Below are 14,939 nucleotides of genomic sequence, written 5' to 3' on the forward strand. Positions count from 1 at the left end.
CTTACAGTTTTAATGAGAAATTCTCCCTTTGACTGCAAAGCAGGGACTGTAAAGACTCAGCTCCAAAACAAGTTTCATTTAAGCATGCTAGACAGTGCTAGATCTGAATATGCCAGGCCTCCTTAGTAAAACTTTCAACCACACCACAAGACATCCTGCAGTCATATGCCAAGTAATGTAGATAGACACACATGGTGGTGGTGGTGGGAAGGGGGAGTTATGGGGGGGGGGGGTTCCTACCTCAAGCTACACAGTGAGCCTGCTAAGACATTTTCCTCGTTGACTAATATATAGATATAACTTCAAGAAAAGTATCACAGCTTGAAAGTTCAATCAGACCAAGTCAGGATAGATGATCTTCCAGATTCTTCCAAAATCTATCACCAAGACAGATGCTATGATCTTCTTAAGCTTCTATCTACCTGGTACATTATGGGAAAACTATAGCATGATCTTTGGAACATATGAAAACACTCTCCAATGATCTAAAACGTGACAGGCTTCATTAAGTAGTTAATTTTAAAAGAATCTCAACAAGAAAGAAGACTGATTATCCATCATCCACCATTTGAATCAAAAGGGAACATGAAAGTAAAAACGACATCTCTATCCTCATGTATACGAAAGTGTTTAGATAGAAATGATTCCTGACATGATAATGTGTTGCTAGAAGGCACATGCCCTGCTTTGAAGAATCTCATTCTAAAGTTATTTTACTATACTCCTGACAGGCCCTTTAGGCTCTAGAAGGTTATGGTTCTCAGACAAGGCACAAGGTTGTTGTTTTATAGCCTTTAAAAAAGGAGGATACAATTATGAAAAGATGACTCCAATTACAAAATCCAATCTGAAAACATCTTGAAAATGCAGTCCCTACATTTAAAATTTTAAAGTCTAAGTAAAAAATACATATTCTCAATTACTTCTAGATTTATTCATAAAAAATCTTTCAGCGGTTTTAAGAAACTGTCATTGTTCTGTTTGGAACCACCCTAGAACAAAAGATTGACTCAAGGGGGAGGGCTTGGCACAATGAAATAAATACAGTTTCCAAGAATAACATTTAAGCATTAGGAACAATATAGCGCTTCCCTCTCAAATTATGTTCCCAGCTTGGCAAAGAATAAAAGCACAGTCTCTTGTCACAAAGGCATCACCATTTCTAAAAATAAATAAAAACCACTTTCAGGCTAGCCATTAAGTCTAAATTATTTTATCCTTCCTATTTCTATCATTTTCCCTCTTCCCCAACTACATGGCATATAGCATGCTAAATTATTTTAACCTGCAGAGAGCTCTTGGCTGTTTTCTGTCAATGGTATTTAATAGAAATACGGATTTAAGCCTGACTTATGTGCTCAAAAGGTTAACAAGACTGCTCTTTCATAACAAGGTAGGGCAGTCTTTTTTTCTTCTGCTTTTGAAAAAAGCAGCAAAAATTCACATACTGTTCTTTGATAAAAATATATAGGAGTAATATGAAAAATATTCAATACCCTGGGAAGATTTTTTTAAACGGATGTCTCTTAACAGCAGAAAGTCAAAAAAGAAACAAAGCACTGCATTAGCAGAGAAATAGGGGAAAACCAAACAGGTGATATAAACATGTAAGAAATGATGAAAAACAAAATAAGTGCTTAAAATTAAGTAAAGGAACAAGGTGTCATTTAACTTGATGAAGGTTTAGAAGAGGAGGCTGCTATTTTCTAATCATAACGCAGTCATGAATATTTGGAGGGTGCCTACTTCCCCAAAGACAGATGATAACAGCATCATCTTTATTAGTGATATTGTAGACCAATTCTTTTATCATTTTCTTAAAAACACCACACATACAAATGGTTGCAGCTAACTTTCCATCCAGGATTGTCTCTGATTAGAACACATAAAATACCACAGTATTTGTTCTTTGGGTCTTCTGGCCTAGGACTCTGCACAAGGACATGAACAGCAGGCAAGTACAGCTGTTATCTTCCATGAGTTCAAACTCAAAATAGAAAATGAAAATATATAAAAGCAGCCTTTTCATATCACCTTGATTGGACACCACCGCGCAGGAGACCTCCTTTTGTTTTCATTCTCATTACGCGCATGCGCGTTTCTCTCTCTCACTCTCAAGTTTAGAGACCTTAAGACCTATATTTGTGTATATCTTCTACAAACTGAAGATAAAATCTTTTTATCTTACATAAAAGCCCTTTGGTTGCCTTCTAATAAATCTTCTACAGACCTGTTAGGTTATTCTTGAAGAACAGTGACGCATTTTAGTTACAGTCTTGATTCAGATTCTCAAGAGATCACTCTTCCAACATCTTAAAAGGAAATCTATAATATATATATATATATAATTTTTAGACAAACATAGAGGGCAAGATCACTGATATGTTGTTTCCAGGTACATATTGACCAAGAGATTCACATTGTAACTCTGTAGTTTCTTGAAATCACATTCACATTGATAACTTTTGTACACGATTTAAGAAATTCCTAAATCTTCTGGGAAGCAATGATTTTTAAACAAAAAAAATCAAATTATTAAAATTTAATAAAAAATTTACCAAATTTACAGAATAAAGTGACTGACATGCTATTGGTTTCAATCAAACCTGACACATTAGCAGAGGGGAAAAAAATCTTAAAAGTTTAAACCATCTTTAAACACAATTAAGTTTCCACTCTATTAACACCTCAGTTTATATTTTAATAGTCTCATTAATTCAATGTTTACTGAATACCTATCCCCAAATTGCCAAGCACAAATAGAAAGTGGAACAGGTTAAGTACCTATTTTCAAAGAGCTTATAATCTAATTGGAGAAAGATTTTAAAAAATCCACAAAGAAACTTTTTTAAAATTTTATTTATTTTTTAATGTTTATTTAATTTTGAGAGAGAGAGAGAGAGAGCGTGAGCGAGCGAGCAAGCAGGGGAAGAAGAACAGAAAGAGAGGGAGACACAGAATCCAAAGCAAGCTCCAGGCTGTCAGCACAAAGCCTGACGAGGGGCTTGAACTCATGAACTATGAGCTCATGACCTGAGCCAAAGTCAGATGTTTAACCAACTGAGCCACCCAGGTGCCCCAAGAAACTTTTTTTTAAAAAAAGGAAACAAGAGGCTAATACAGATGAAGAATCAGAGAAGTGTTTCTGAATAAATCCACAGAGAGCTGGACAAACTGGGAGGCAGTCAAACCACCAGCATGATCTGGAACACTTACAAAAGCAAGGAGAAAAGCACAGACATGGTATAGAACCACACAGTACTTGCAGAGGTGGGAGGGCAAGATAGAGGGGCCACCTTCCATGTCAAAACCTAAACTGATCTTAATAGTAATGGGGCAGAACCGTATGGCCTGTTGCAGAAAAACAAGTAATATTTTAATTAAACTAACCTGGTCACTTTGTACCAGATGGATTACGGGAAAAAGGTGGCCTAGACAAAGGAGATCCAACTGAAAGGCTGATTAGTTTAGATAGCAAGTGAAATTCACTAGAAAAGGTGACAATATAAATGAATAGGGCATAACAATAATAAGTCAAAGAAGCCATGCACAAGAAGCTACATGACTTTACAACAGACTTGATAAAAGGGATAAAGGACTTTCAAGATGGTTCCAAGTTCTTTTAAGTGCAGGAATGGTAGTGCAATGGACCAAATGAGAAATTTAGAAAAATTTAGATAAAATTAAATGGAAAAAGGCTTTACTTAATTACTCAGTCTTTGAAGTAATTAAAGACTAGAACTTTAGAATAGGGCTAAAACTTTAAAATAGCATGGGGGGGGGCACCTGGATGGCTCAGTCAGTTGAGCATTCCACTTAAGCTGAGGTCATGATCTCATGGTTTGGAAGTTCAAGTCCAGCATCACATGTGGCTCTCTGTTATCAGCACAGAGCCCACTTCAGATCCTCTGCCCACCCCGTCTCAGTCCCTCCCCTGAGGTCTCTCAAAAATAAATAAAAACATTAAAAAAACATAAAAACATTTAAAAATACTTTAAATATTTTAATTTAAAATATTTAATTATAAAAATATTTCAAATATTAAAAATATTTTTAAATGTTTTTATTTTATATTTGAGAGAGAGAGAGAGAGCATGCGTGCAAGAGAGCATGCACGCACACGCATGGGGGGGAAGGGGGAAAGAGAGGGAGATACAGAATCTGAAGCAGGCTCCAGGCTCTGAGCTATTGGCACAGAGCCCAATGCAGGGCTCGAACTCACAGAGAGATCATGACCTAGCCACTCAGGCGCCCCTAAAAAAAATATCTTAGAATGGAGGTTAACAATAGGCTCAGAGAATCTGAAGCAGTGGTAAATATATGACTAATCTCATAAGGAAAGTCAGTTTCAAAGAGGAATTGGTCAACACAAATGACAAAATAATTTTTTTAAATAATCGAAAGGTAGCAAGTTATTGGTGCCATCCAGTCCTCTCCGTGGTGAAAGGTGGCTTTAAAAATATCCTCAAATATACTGTTCTTGATACATCCGTTTCCTAACTTTTTGACTATGATTCTGGACAGAAGAATAAATGATCTATAGCAGTTCAATGAAGAAATGCAAAGGCAAGTGAATTGGGCTCACTGAGGTAGAATAAACTGGTCTGAAAGAAAAGCCACAGACATTCCTTTGAAGCACATCACAGGCATTAGACACAGCTAACAATGATCAATACCCTCCAACAAAATTATCCAGATGAAATCTATGGGTTCCAACTAGAATAGCAATCCTAGGGTTATACTGTCATTAAGGCCCAGAAGGCAGGAAAAGGGTGCCACTTAAGGTAGGAACCTGCCTAGAATTTTCTTCCTTTACCACTGGTGGAGGAGTAGCACTGTTGATCTGCACCTGAAGATTTAACATTGGAGCAGAAGTGAGAAACCTCAGTATCAGAAATACTATACAAAATAAAAGCCCTATAAGCTAAAAAGTAACGCAAAGCAAAGCGTTTAGAAGCCAGTGGGAAAAATAGACTTTTTCATATGCTTTTCCCCTCCATATTCCATAGTAGGGATTTTCCTCACCTATTTTGTTGTAAAATCCTGGTTTGCAGTTCACTTTACAAAACGTTCCAAAGAAACTGTTTACAATTTAGATGCTATGTTATGTTGCTCAACTACCAAGCTTAATGTGAATTTGAGCTTACTTTTCTAGTTATTTACCTGTTTTTTTTAAGTTTATGTATGTAAACAATCTCTACACTCAACGTGGGGCTTGAACTCATGACCCCAAGATCAAGAGTCACATGCTCTTCTCACAGAGCCAGCCAGGTGTTCCTCCCGTTTCTAAAAAGGCCAACAGTGAATTTTACCCTGGACCTGCTATTAAAAGAACTGTAGTAACTTTTCACAACTGATAACCATGAATGAATTTCAACAAGAGACTCCCTTTTTCTTGCTCAAATAAGTTTCTCAGAATCTCAGAATGCTGGCTATCTATATCTTCCCAGACCATGATCAGAGGCTCTTCCCATCCTCAGTATGATTTGAGTCTACACTGCTACAGGGAGATTTGACTTCTTAGGCATTAACCAATCATATATGTTCTTCTATCTTCACATCAGAAGATAAAAAGAAAAAAATAGGAAAAAACACAACCCTATCTTCAAACGTTTGAGACCTCTGTAATTAGCAAAAACTGCAAAATGTTAACATTTTTTACCTTATTCCTAGTTCAACTCTGTGTTTAATAAATACAAGACATTTGTATACAAAGGTGGAATTCATATTTTCTCATTTGATCTCTCATATCAAGCCCCATTTTGCAGATGAGAAAATCCTCATAAACAAAGTTTCCTGTTCAATTATATCATGACCAGACCAAATAAAGGATGGTAGCAAAAAGAATTAAAGGAAATTATAAAAGTTGCTCAGCTAAGACAAATGACTATTTTGGCTTAATAAAAAAAACCCCAAAACAATCAGTAAAATGAAATCATTAAAAGCAGTTCAATCTGTCAAAGACTGAGCCTAAAACTCACAGCATCTGATTCAGTGGTTTCAGCCAAAAGCAGTAAACAGTTAATAATCAAGGATCTCAACTGCTTCATAAAAGCCTAAGTTCTCACCATACTTTGAATATACTTTTATTGTATTGTTTCTTTACTTTAGCCAGTTATTAAATTTGTAACACTAAAGTGGACCCAGTCTTCAGCTCTGGACCCGGAGAACCCAGGACCATAGTAGGAACAAAACACTGTAGCTTTACAATTAATGGGTTTGTAATAAAGTGAATGAGGAACTGCCAAGTTTAGAGCAATCTTACTCTATGTAGAAAATATGTCTTTTTTTTTTTTTTTTTTTTTTTAATTTCTTGTCCAGGGGAGCTCTGGTGGCTCAGTTGGTTGAGGGTCCAACTCCTGATTTCAGTTCAGGTCATGATCTCATAGTTTGTAAGACTGAGCCCCATGTCAGTGCAGAACCTGCTTGGGATTCTTTCTCTCTCCTTCTGCCCCTCTCCCCAGCTTGCACTCTTTCTCTTTCTCAAACAAACAAACAAATAAATAAATAAAAGTAAAAAAATAAAGAGTAGGGGAGTGGTCTTAAAAAAAAACAAACAAAAAAACAAACTCCCTCCCAGGGCATTTGGCTCAGCCTGTGGAGCATGTGACTCTGTACTTTGAGGTTGCGAGTTCAATTCGAGCTCCCTGTTTGGTGTAGAGATTGCTTAAAAAATAAAATCTTTAAAAAAAAATTTCACTTTCATACTATTTAAAAAAAAATTCTTTCAGTAAGCCAAAGATTTGGGAAGACTTACTTTCCTCCCACTCTTGTTCCCTCAAAGTCCCTCCAAATTTTTATACTAAAATGTAATTATTTCAGAGTTATTTTACCTTCTATTACAGATTTATGTATACATTTGTATCTCTACTATGCTATAAATTATCTGAGAGTGGGGACCATGTATTATATAGTTTGCATACCTTGGTCCAAATGTTATCTCTCAAAACAAAAATTTTGAATTAATCTAGATTACTTTCTCAGACTGTGACTTTTTTCTCAGTCCTCCGGTAAATTATTATGGAGCATAGTTCCAAATCAGAACACTGAAATGATGCTATACAAAAAAAAGAAAAAGAAAAGTAATCCTAGGTTTACTTTCTAAATGTATGCATCATACTTCATATAATGAGAACTAAAATGATTTTGGGTAATTATTTGACACTAGCAGATCAAAATGGCAACATGAATGACTCTGTTAAGAGTGAATTTCCCAACAACTTCTATTAGACCAACAAATGAGGGTCTCCTGCTGGGTATGGGGTTGTAATAGAATTCTATAATCCTCCCTGTGGAGGTAATCCGAGTCCATTCTCAGGAAACTTGAAAACTACACCTGCTCTCTGACTGCACCTGAAGGTATGGCAAGAGAAATCAGAGAGAAAAGCCTGGTATAAGCCACATGAAAATAGTTATGGCATGATAAAATTATTCACCTAACGTAACCTGCCATGCCACCAAACCCAGGACTTTTACTGACTACCTCAGTATCACTGTCTCACACAGTACCTAAGAACAAAGAGCTATGAAAATATAAGGACCATTACATAAGTATTAGGACCACCATTTATTTTTTCTTTCAAAGTAATAAGGAAATCCATCTTCAGCTCTTTTCTGATCAAAATCTATTATTATACTAAGTTCTAAAGGACAGTCCAAAAGATTCTGCCTTTTAGATTTTTTGCTATACTGAATAAGCAACTCATAAAACAGTTGGTCATCAATCTTTTGTCATAAATATTTTCATTATAACAGTATTTGTGATCAAACTTCACTGGATTTTAAATTCTTCTACCCATACACACCCATTTTACATATTTTATATAATTTAGTATTTTTAGTAATTCATGTTTCATCTCCTTTCATGTGATTTTGAGAAATACTCTTTCAACCGACAGTAAGACTATTACATGAACAGGGCCCCCAAATTATTAAAACCATAAAAATTTTTTGTCATACCAATCTCTCACATCAATGATTTCTGTAATCTGTTTAACAGCCTTCATCTCTTGCAAACACACACCACACACTCACATCCAAGATTACCATGCCAAGACAGAGAAGAGGGCAGGTACCTTCTTCTGTTTACATTCTTGTAAGAGTTATGTGTTCTTAAAAGAATATAAACAAGGAGATACAGTGATTCTTCCTACAGTCATTCAATAAAATAGATTATAATACAGAGTTGTCATCAGCTAACCATATCTAACAAATGAAACAATAATTTGATGTAAGGCTTCGAGCTTCATTACAGCATTAGCGTATCACTGAGGCTGGAAAACTGGTACACAGACACATGCACGTGCTTTTACGTACATGAATTTTTAAACATACTTCTGATATCTCTATTAAGAAATTCATTAACTTGAAATCTTGAGAAAGGCACCTTAATAGCCATCTCAAATTTCATTTTATTTTTTTAAAGCAAGCTTCTGTAAAAGTGTTAATAAGCTTTACACAACTAAGCTATTTCTAACTCAAAATGAAATATGTCTTCCCAAACCAGAGTTCCTAAACAGCTGACCAACACAAAATTTAAATTCAGAAACTACTAGTAAGATTTTCTGAAAATTTTCAACTGCTGAAAGGCAGTGGGGGTTTGAGAAGAAAATCATGTTTTTGTATGAAAGTTAAAAAGTTAAGTGCTAACAAATCAGTTAATATGTAAAACGTCTTTGAGGAACAATCAAATATACACAGGGTAACAACTGAGCCAAGAAAGGAAAAAACAATTGACTAACAGAAGACTACTTTAATGGGAATATCGAAACCAGTAAAGACCAACCGAGATTTTTAGTTTATAGACGCTCCACTATTATTTGCACTACTAATAACCACACAATTCCAAGGACATTTTCAGGTTCAGGTGGCATAACTTTAAAAATGTCTTGATTGATGAGGTACTAGGAAACCAAATAAACCCATCATTTGTTGAAACAAATACGTTCAGAAGTGTATAATAAATGTAAAATTACACGGAAACATTTAGGAAAACTTTAAATATAAGCAGCAATACTTAGTATGAAAAATACATTATTTACTCATGTGACTACCACAGGACTACAAGCCACATTATCATCAAAAGCAGACAAATATAAAAATAATTTTTATGCCACAACAGAGAACTTCTTCCCAATTACATAAATCCAAACAAATAAAAAAAAAACTCCACACATTATTTCCATACAAATTCAATTTTGATACTGAGATTTTTTCCACTGACCAAAATTCACTAAACTTGGTTATCAATACAACCAAAATCATCTCTCCAAGCCAGTCTCTTTACCTCTTTAGTTCACTTTTTTTTTTTTAAATTTTTTAATGTTTTAATTTCTGAAAGAGAGAGAGACAGCATGAACAGGGGAGGGGCAGAGAGAGACAGGGAGATACAGAATCTGAAACAGGCTCTAGGCTCTGAGCTAGCTGTCAGCACAGAGCCCAATGCGGGGCTCGAACCCATGAACTGTGAGATCGAGACCTGAGCCGAAGTCGGACGCTTAACCGACTGAGCCACCCAGGCGCCCCTTTAGTTCACTTAAATAGAGCACATCAGATTGATTTTTCCAAAAAATGTATTTTGGTACAACGCCTCTCACTCAAAATACAAAATATCTCAATGCTACCCTGACAAGATCCTCTCAGTGTTTAAAGGATGAGTTCAAATTTCTTAGCCTTGTAATGAAGGCCTCCCTTATGGCCTCCTCTCAGAATTCTCCTAAAGGAATCTTCTCCAGGAAGATTACCTGACTCAACAGACTTCACAATATCTTGTGCTAACAAAATATTTTCTTCTTAAGATTAACATTGCAGTAAGCAAAGCAAAATTTTCTAAACAAACTTAAAAGCGGATAAAAATGTATTCAAACCTTACTTATATATTTAAAGGGAGTAAGTTAATTTCTCATCGAAAATGACTGAGATGAAGAAAAGATTTAGTAAAAAAACAAGACCCACATCTTCTCTCAAAGACTTTAAGATACCCATATGGCAATGATTCTATTCAAATTTTGAATGAAAACTCAAGTGAAAGAGCTAGTTCTGATGAGACAGAACATCTGGAATCCCTGGACAGTTTCTAAATACTTGAATTCACCTGATTAATATTTTATGATTCACTATTAGGGCCCCATCTAATTCTAAATTACACAGGCCAGTAAGTTGCCACTACTTTACTGGGGAAAATACTTCCCTAATTCACCCTGGAAATCCTTTCTTAAATTTCAAGTTGTTTTAAAGGAAAAATAATTTTATTTTCATAATCACAAATAATATACTGCAAGTTTTGGCTGTGATCAACACATCTCTGATCACTGAAGATATTCTATAATTTTTTTTAATTTTTTATGTTTATTTATTATTGAGACAGAGAGAAACAGAGCATGAACAGGGAAGGGTCAGAGAGAGAGGGAGACACAGAATCTGAAGCAGCCTCCAAATATGAGCTGTTAGCACACAGCCTGACGCAAGGCTCGAACCCACGAACCAGGAGATCATGACCTGAGCTGAAGCCGGATGCTCAACCAACTGAGCCATCGAGGTGCCACTGATCACGAAAGGTATTCTAAACTTAAGAAACTTTAACTTTTCCCCCCAAATACTAAGATAATTTATTTAAACTAAACCAATTATTTATTAATTAATAAAATTAATTAATTTTAATTAATAAAAAATTAATCAGAACATAATATCATAAACACAGTTCACCAAATCCTGTATCACTTTAATAAGATATTTACTTCTTGTGGCAACAATGCCTGACATTTATGGGAAAACAAAACACCTCTTTCATGAAAAGAAAACACCAATACCAGGTTTAAAATGTTCAGAGGACAAAGAAAGCACATATCAATTTGGTACCTACTTAAGTCAGCTGTTTACTGGAGACAATGACAACCACACAAAAAAAAGGATGAGGAAGCATCTAAAATACATCTACTGAAGAATACTTAGAGCCTTTGAACCAAGAAATCAGCAGACTCTTGAGCTATGAGAGATATGAAAAGACATATCCCCAGTACCTCACCTGCAAGTCTACAGCAAAGGTAGAAGAAAAGAAAGGCAAGAATCAAAGAAGAATACAAAAGAAAAAGGAGTAGAGAATCAAGGGAGGAGGTTGGAGCTAACGACAAAAGGAAAAGAAGAGAGCTAAATGTAAAAGACTAGAAAGAAAAAAAAATACCAACAAAAAGAGAGAAGGTGTTCTGAGGGACAGGGAAGGCGACATTTACCTCAGGGACACTAGTCTTAGAGGTTACATATCACTCCTAATAGCTGCCCAAGAGGTCATTTTAAGAAACTTTTAGGAAGGCCATTCTTAGAAAACCCCGGATTCCTGAGATAAATTATACCCAGAATCTAATCATCTTGTTCTAAATGTTCTCAAACCGTGTTTTTATTATAATTACTCTAAATTAAAATTTTAATTTTTGAGAGTTTTGGCCAGAATCTGTTTGGTAAATTCTAAATCTAATTTAACGCCTGACTTGTAATTTTCTCAAGTAATACCTCAGTAATAATCCTTTTATTTTAAATAACATCTAGTGATTTATATAACATTACAGAGGAGAAAAAAGACTAAAAAGATAAAACTTCTCAAATTAAATATGTCTGTATCTGGGTATTTATGACAGTCTTGGAAGATATAGCAGATGGCATCTGAAACAAACATTCTATTTTTAATTTTTTTTTAATAGTTATTTATTTTTGAGACAGAGAGAGACAGAGCATGAGCGGGGAAGGGGCAGAGAGAGAGGAAGACACAGAATCTGAAACAGGCTCCAGGCTCTGAGCTGTCAGCACAAGCCTGATGCGGGGCTCGAACCCATGCACCATGAGATCTGACCTGAGCAGAAGTCAGACGCTTAACCAACTGAGCCACCCAGGTGCCCATTCTATTTTTAAAAGATACAGGACTAAAAGGATTGAAGAGGTAAATGGTCCTGGAGCTACAGAAATATTAAATGTATTTTAAGAAGAACTTAGTAAAAATTCAAAGTCAAGAAGAGTTAATGAAATGCCATTAAGGACAGAAGATACAAAAAATTAAGATTCTACTTTCGTTTGGTCTCTCCAAATCAGAAGCGTATCCCTACTTGGTCTGGGTATCCTCAGTAGGACTCAATCTGAGGGGAGGCTAGTGAGAATTCCTTAAAGATATTTGAAGCTCTGAAACCAATACTTTAGTCTCCAATAATCTTTCCACTGTCATAGGAAGACTGTGTGAGTTTAGAATCTCTTCATAGCCTTTTCTTCTACCATTCCTTTGATTGGAGGGCTCAATACTAAATAATAGGCACTAAGGCCTCTTCTTTTTGACCTCATTATGTATTTTTACATTTGTTCACTAGGAAATTCTCAAAACTGATCCCCACTCTGAAGGTTCTAATCCGAAAGTATCTATACATGTGATAAATGCATAATTTAACCAGAATAAGTTTTGACCTATCTATCTATAATTCGAAATCAGAGATAAATCTGAAGGGTTTGGGTCTTTGGATTTGGTTTTCTGTATGTTTTCTCTGTTTATTTCTCCAACATTCCAAGTGCCATATACTGCCACTATCCTTCTGGCCCCATCTTTTACTTTCCTTCTATGTATGCACAGACACACACAAAGAATATCAGTACTACTATATATGTATGTATGCATGTATGGGTGTGTGTATATATTTACACAAACATACACACACTACAGACACACACGGCCAATATCAGAATATAAACCAAAGACATAAATAACACTATAGAATAGGAATTAACTCATTTATTCTTATTTTCAGGACAAAATAAAACTGATTGGTTACTATTACTCACCAGATGGTTCTTCAGGCTCGCTTTCATTTTCTTCTTCAGGTGGGGCTTGAGGAGGTGGTGGGGGAAGCTTCTTTTCCTTCTCTGCTTTAGCATTTCTTTCTTCTTCTGAATAATATTCATCTTCTGAGAGGTTGGCCAAGCTTTCATCCATCTCTCTGTATTCTACCTATATGGAAATTATACCAGGGAAAGCTAAATACAGTGAACATCTAAAACCAGGGACTCAATTTGGAACCATCAGTGAATGTGAATTGCTTTTTAACTTCAAATTTTAAGGGAAACAAGCAAATAACAAGGAATAAGCTAGATCATAACAGGTAGCTATTTAATCTTGGGGCACCTGGCTGGCTCAGTCGGGAAGAACATGGGACTCTTGATTTCGGGGTCATGAGTTTGAGCCCCATACTAGGTGTAGAGATTACTTAAATAAATAAAACAAAACCCTAAAATCTCTCATGAAACAATCTCATGTCAGTGGAGATTTACCCCAATCTATCACAACGAAAGACTAAAATAACCCTGAAATACAAATACAGTCAACTAGAATAACAAATCTAATGTTAAGCCTATACGTTTTTCTGTTCCATGGTAAAACAGCGAAATTCCAGAAACCAAATGGAGAAAAATGGTAGGTAATAAAAACTGCAAATGGCAACAGTCAAACTGAAACTATGAAAAGATCTACTTGCTTAAAAAATAACTGATGATCTCATGGTTCATGTGATCAAGCCCCGCCTGGGCTCTGCGCTGACACCATGGAGTCTGCTTGGGATTCTCTCCCTCCCTCTCTCTGCTCCTTTCCCCTTCCTCATAATAAATAAACATTAAAAAAAATAACTGTTGACCTAAAAGTTTAATGATGAAAGCAAAGAATACAACAAATTAAGAAGTGAAACGAAAATGGAAACTACAGGTCATACTACTAATTCATACTCTGGGTGTAGAGGAGAGAACCAGGTAGTAAGTAGAAAGAGGAAGCCTTATTAGGGGTAAAACAACTTAAGACAGGGACGATTAGGGGCGCCTTAGTGGTTCAGTCGGTTAAGCATCAGACTTTGGCTCAGGTCATGATCTCGCGGTGCGTGGGTTCGAGCCCCAAGTCGGGCTCTGTGCTGACAGCTCAGAGCCTGGAGCCTGTTTCAGATTCTGTGTCTCCCTCTCTCTCTGCCCCTCCCCAGACAGACAGACTGCCCCTCTGTCTCTCTCTGTCTCAAAAACAAATAAACATTAAAAAAAGGGAAGATTATATAATGGACCTGTTTGCCAAAATGTATAATACAGTATTACAAATAAGTCACCAACCTTAGGACACTAGCAAAATGTCACTGTGACTCCCATCCTAAAAAACATTCCAGGAAGCCACAGAAACAACAGCTCTCTATTCAGATTCAATTAAATGATAAAATGAATAAAATAAAATATGGAACACTGAGTACATGGCCACAATGGAGAAAACAACTATGAATGAGAGTCTCCTTGCCCTTCCTTAATAAGCTGAAATTTCAGTTGCAAACTAATGGTTCTTACCAGGAAAATCATCTCATAGAGAGGCTTTAAAATAAAGCCTTCAGAAGTCCGGACACTCAACTTCATTCTATTTGACTGAGATAAAATGTAGGAACAAACCTCAGGACAATGGGCAAAAAAGCAGCAAGGGAAAAGTTTCAAAAGAGGGAGAGGGGTCAGAAAATGTAATATATGTTTAGAGTATGCAGTATCCTTTCTTGTTTTAGCCTTTAATAGTATTGCTTGGATGCCTCCCTACCCCCCAAGATTCAGCCCTTTAATCTTCTGCTCATCAATCTCATCCATTTAATCAATAATCACTTAACAAGCACCTATCATGGAACTGGGCAACGTGGAAATTATGAAATAATAATATAAGATCCTTTCTACTGCCGTAATACTGCTCTTTCCAAAGGATGTTCCACAAGACACTATACCCTTTGAAGGAAAAAGGAATCCATGATCAAGTTTGGGAAGCACTGCATTTATAGGGCCCCTCTAGGAGAACTACAATGCACATTAAAGTTACTGAGCAGTTTTGCAGCAAAAACAATCTTTTCAACATTGTTTAATCCAATGTTTTGATGAAGTAGTAGCTACTGAGAAAGAATGGAATTCTT

The 14,939-nt window shown here is 35.9% G+C and overlaps 1 protein-coding gene across 2 annotated transcripts in view; it reads right to left on the reverse strand.

The window, feature by feature from the left end:
* The window catches only part of KDM1A (lysine demethylase 1A), a 58,853-nt gene that overhangs the window by 37,242 nt on the left and 6,672 nt on the right, over nucleotides 1-14,939 (reverse strand). For both annotated transcript variants that reach the window (XM_039231508.1, XM_039231517.1), the window contains exon 2: nucleotides 12,814-12,979. In XM_039231508.1, the coding sequence (XP_039087439.1) occupies nucleotides 12,814-12,979 (166 nt within the window). The remainder of the gene's footprint in view (nucleotides 1-12,813; nucleotides 12,980-14,939) is intronic.

The sequence above is a fragment of the Hyaena hyaena genome, unplaced genomic scaffold, assembly GCF_003009895.1.
Source record: "Hyaena hyaena isolate Hyena2069 unplaced genomic scaffold, ASM300989v1 scaffold_3, whole genome shotgun sequence".
NCBI classification, from domain to species: Eukaryota; Metazoa; Chordata; class Mammalia; order Carnivora; family Hyaenidae; genus Hyaena; species Hyaena hyaena.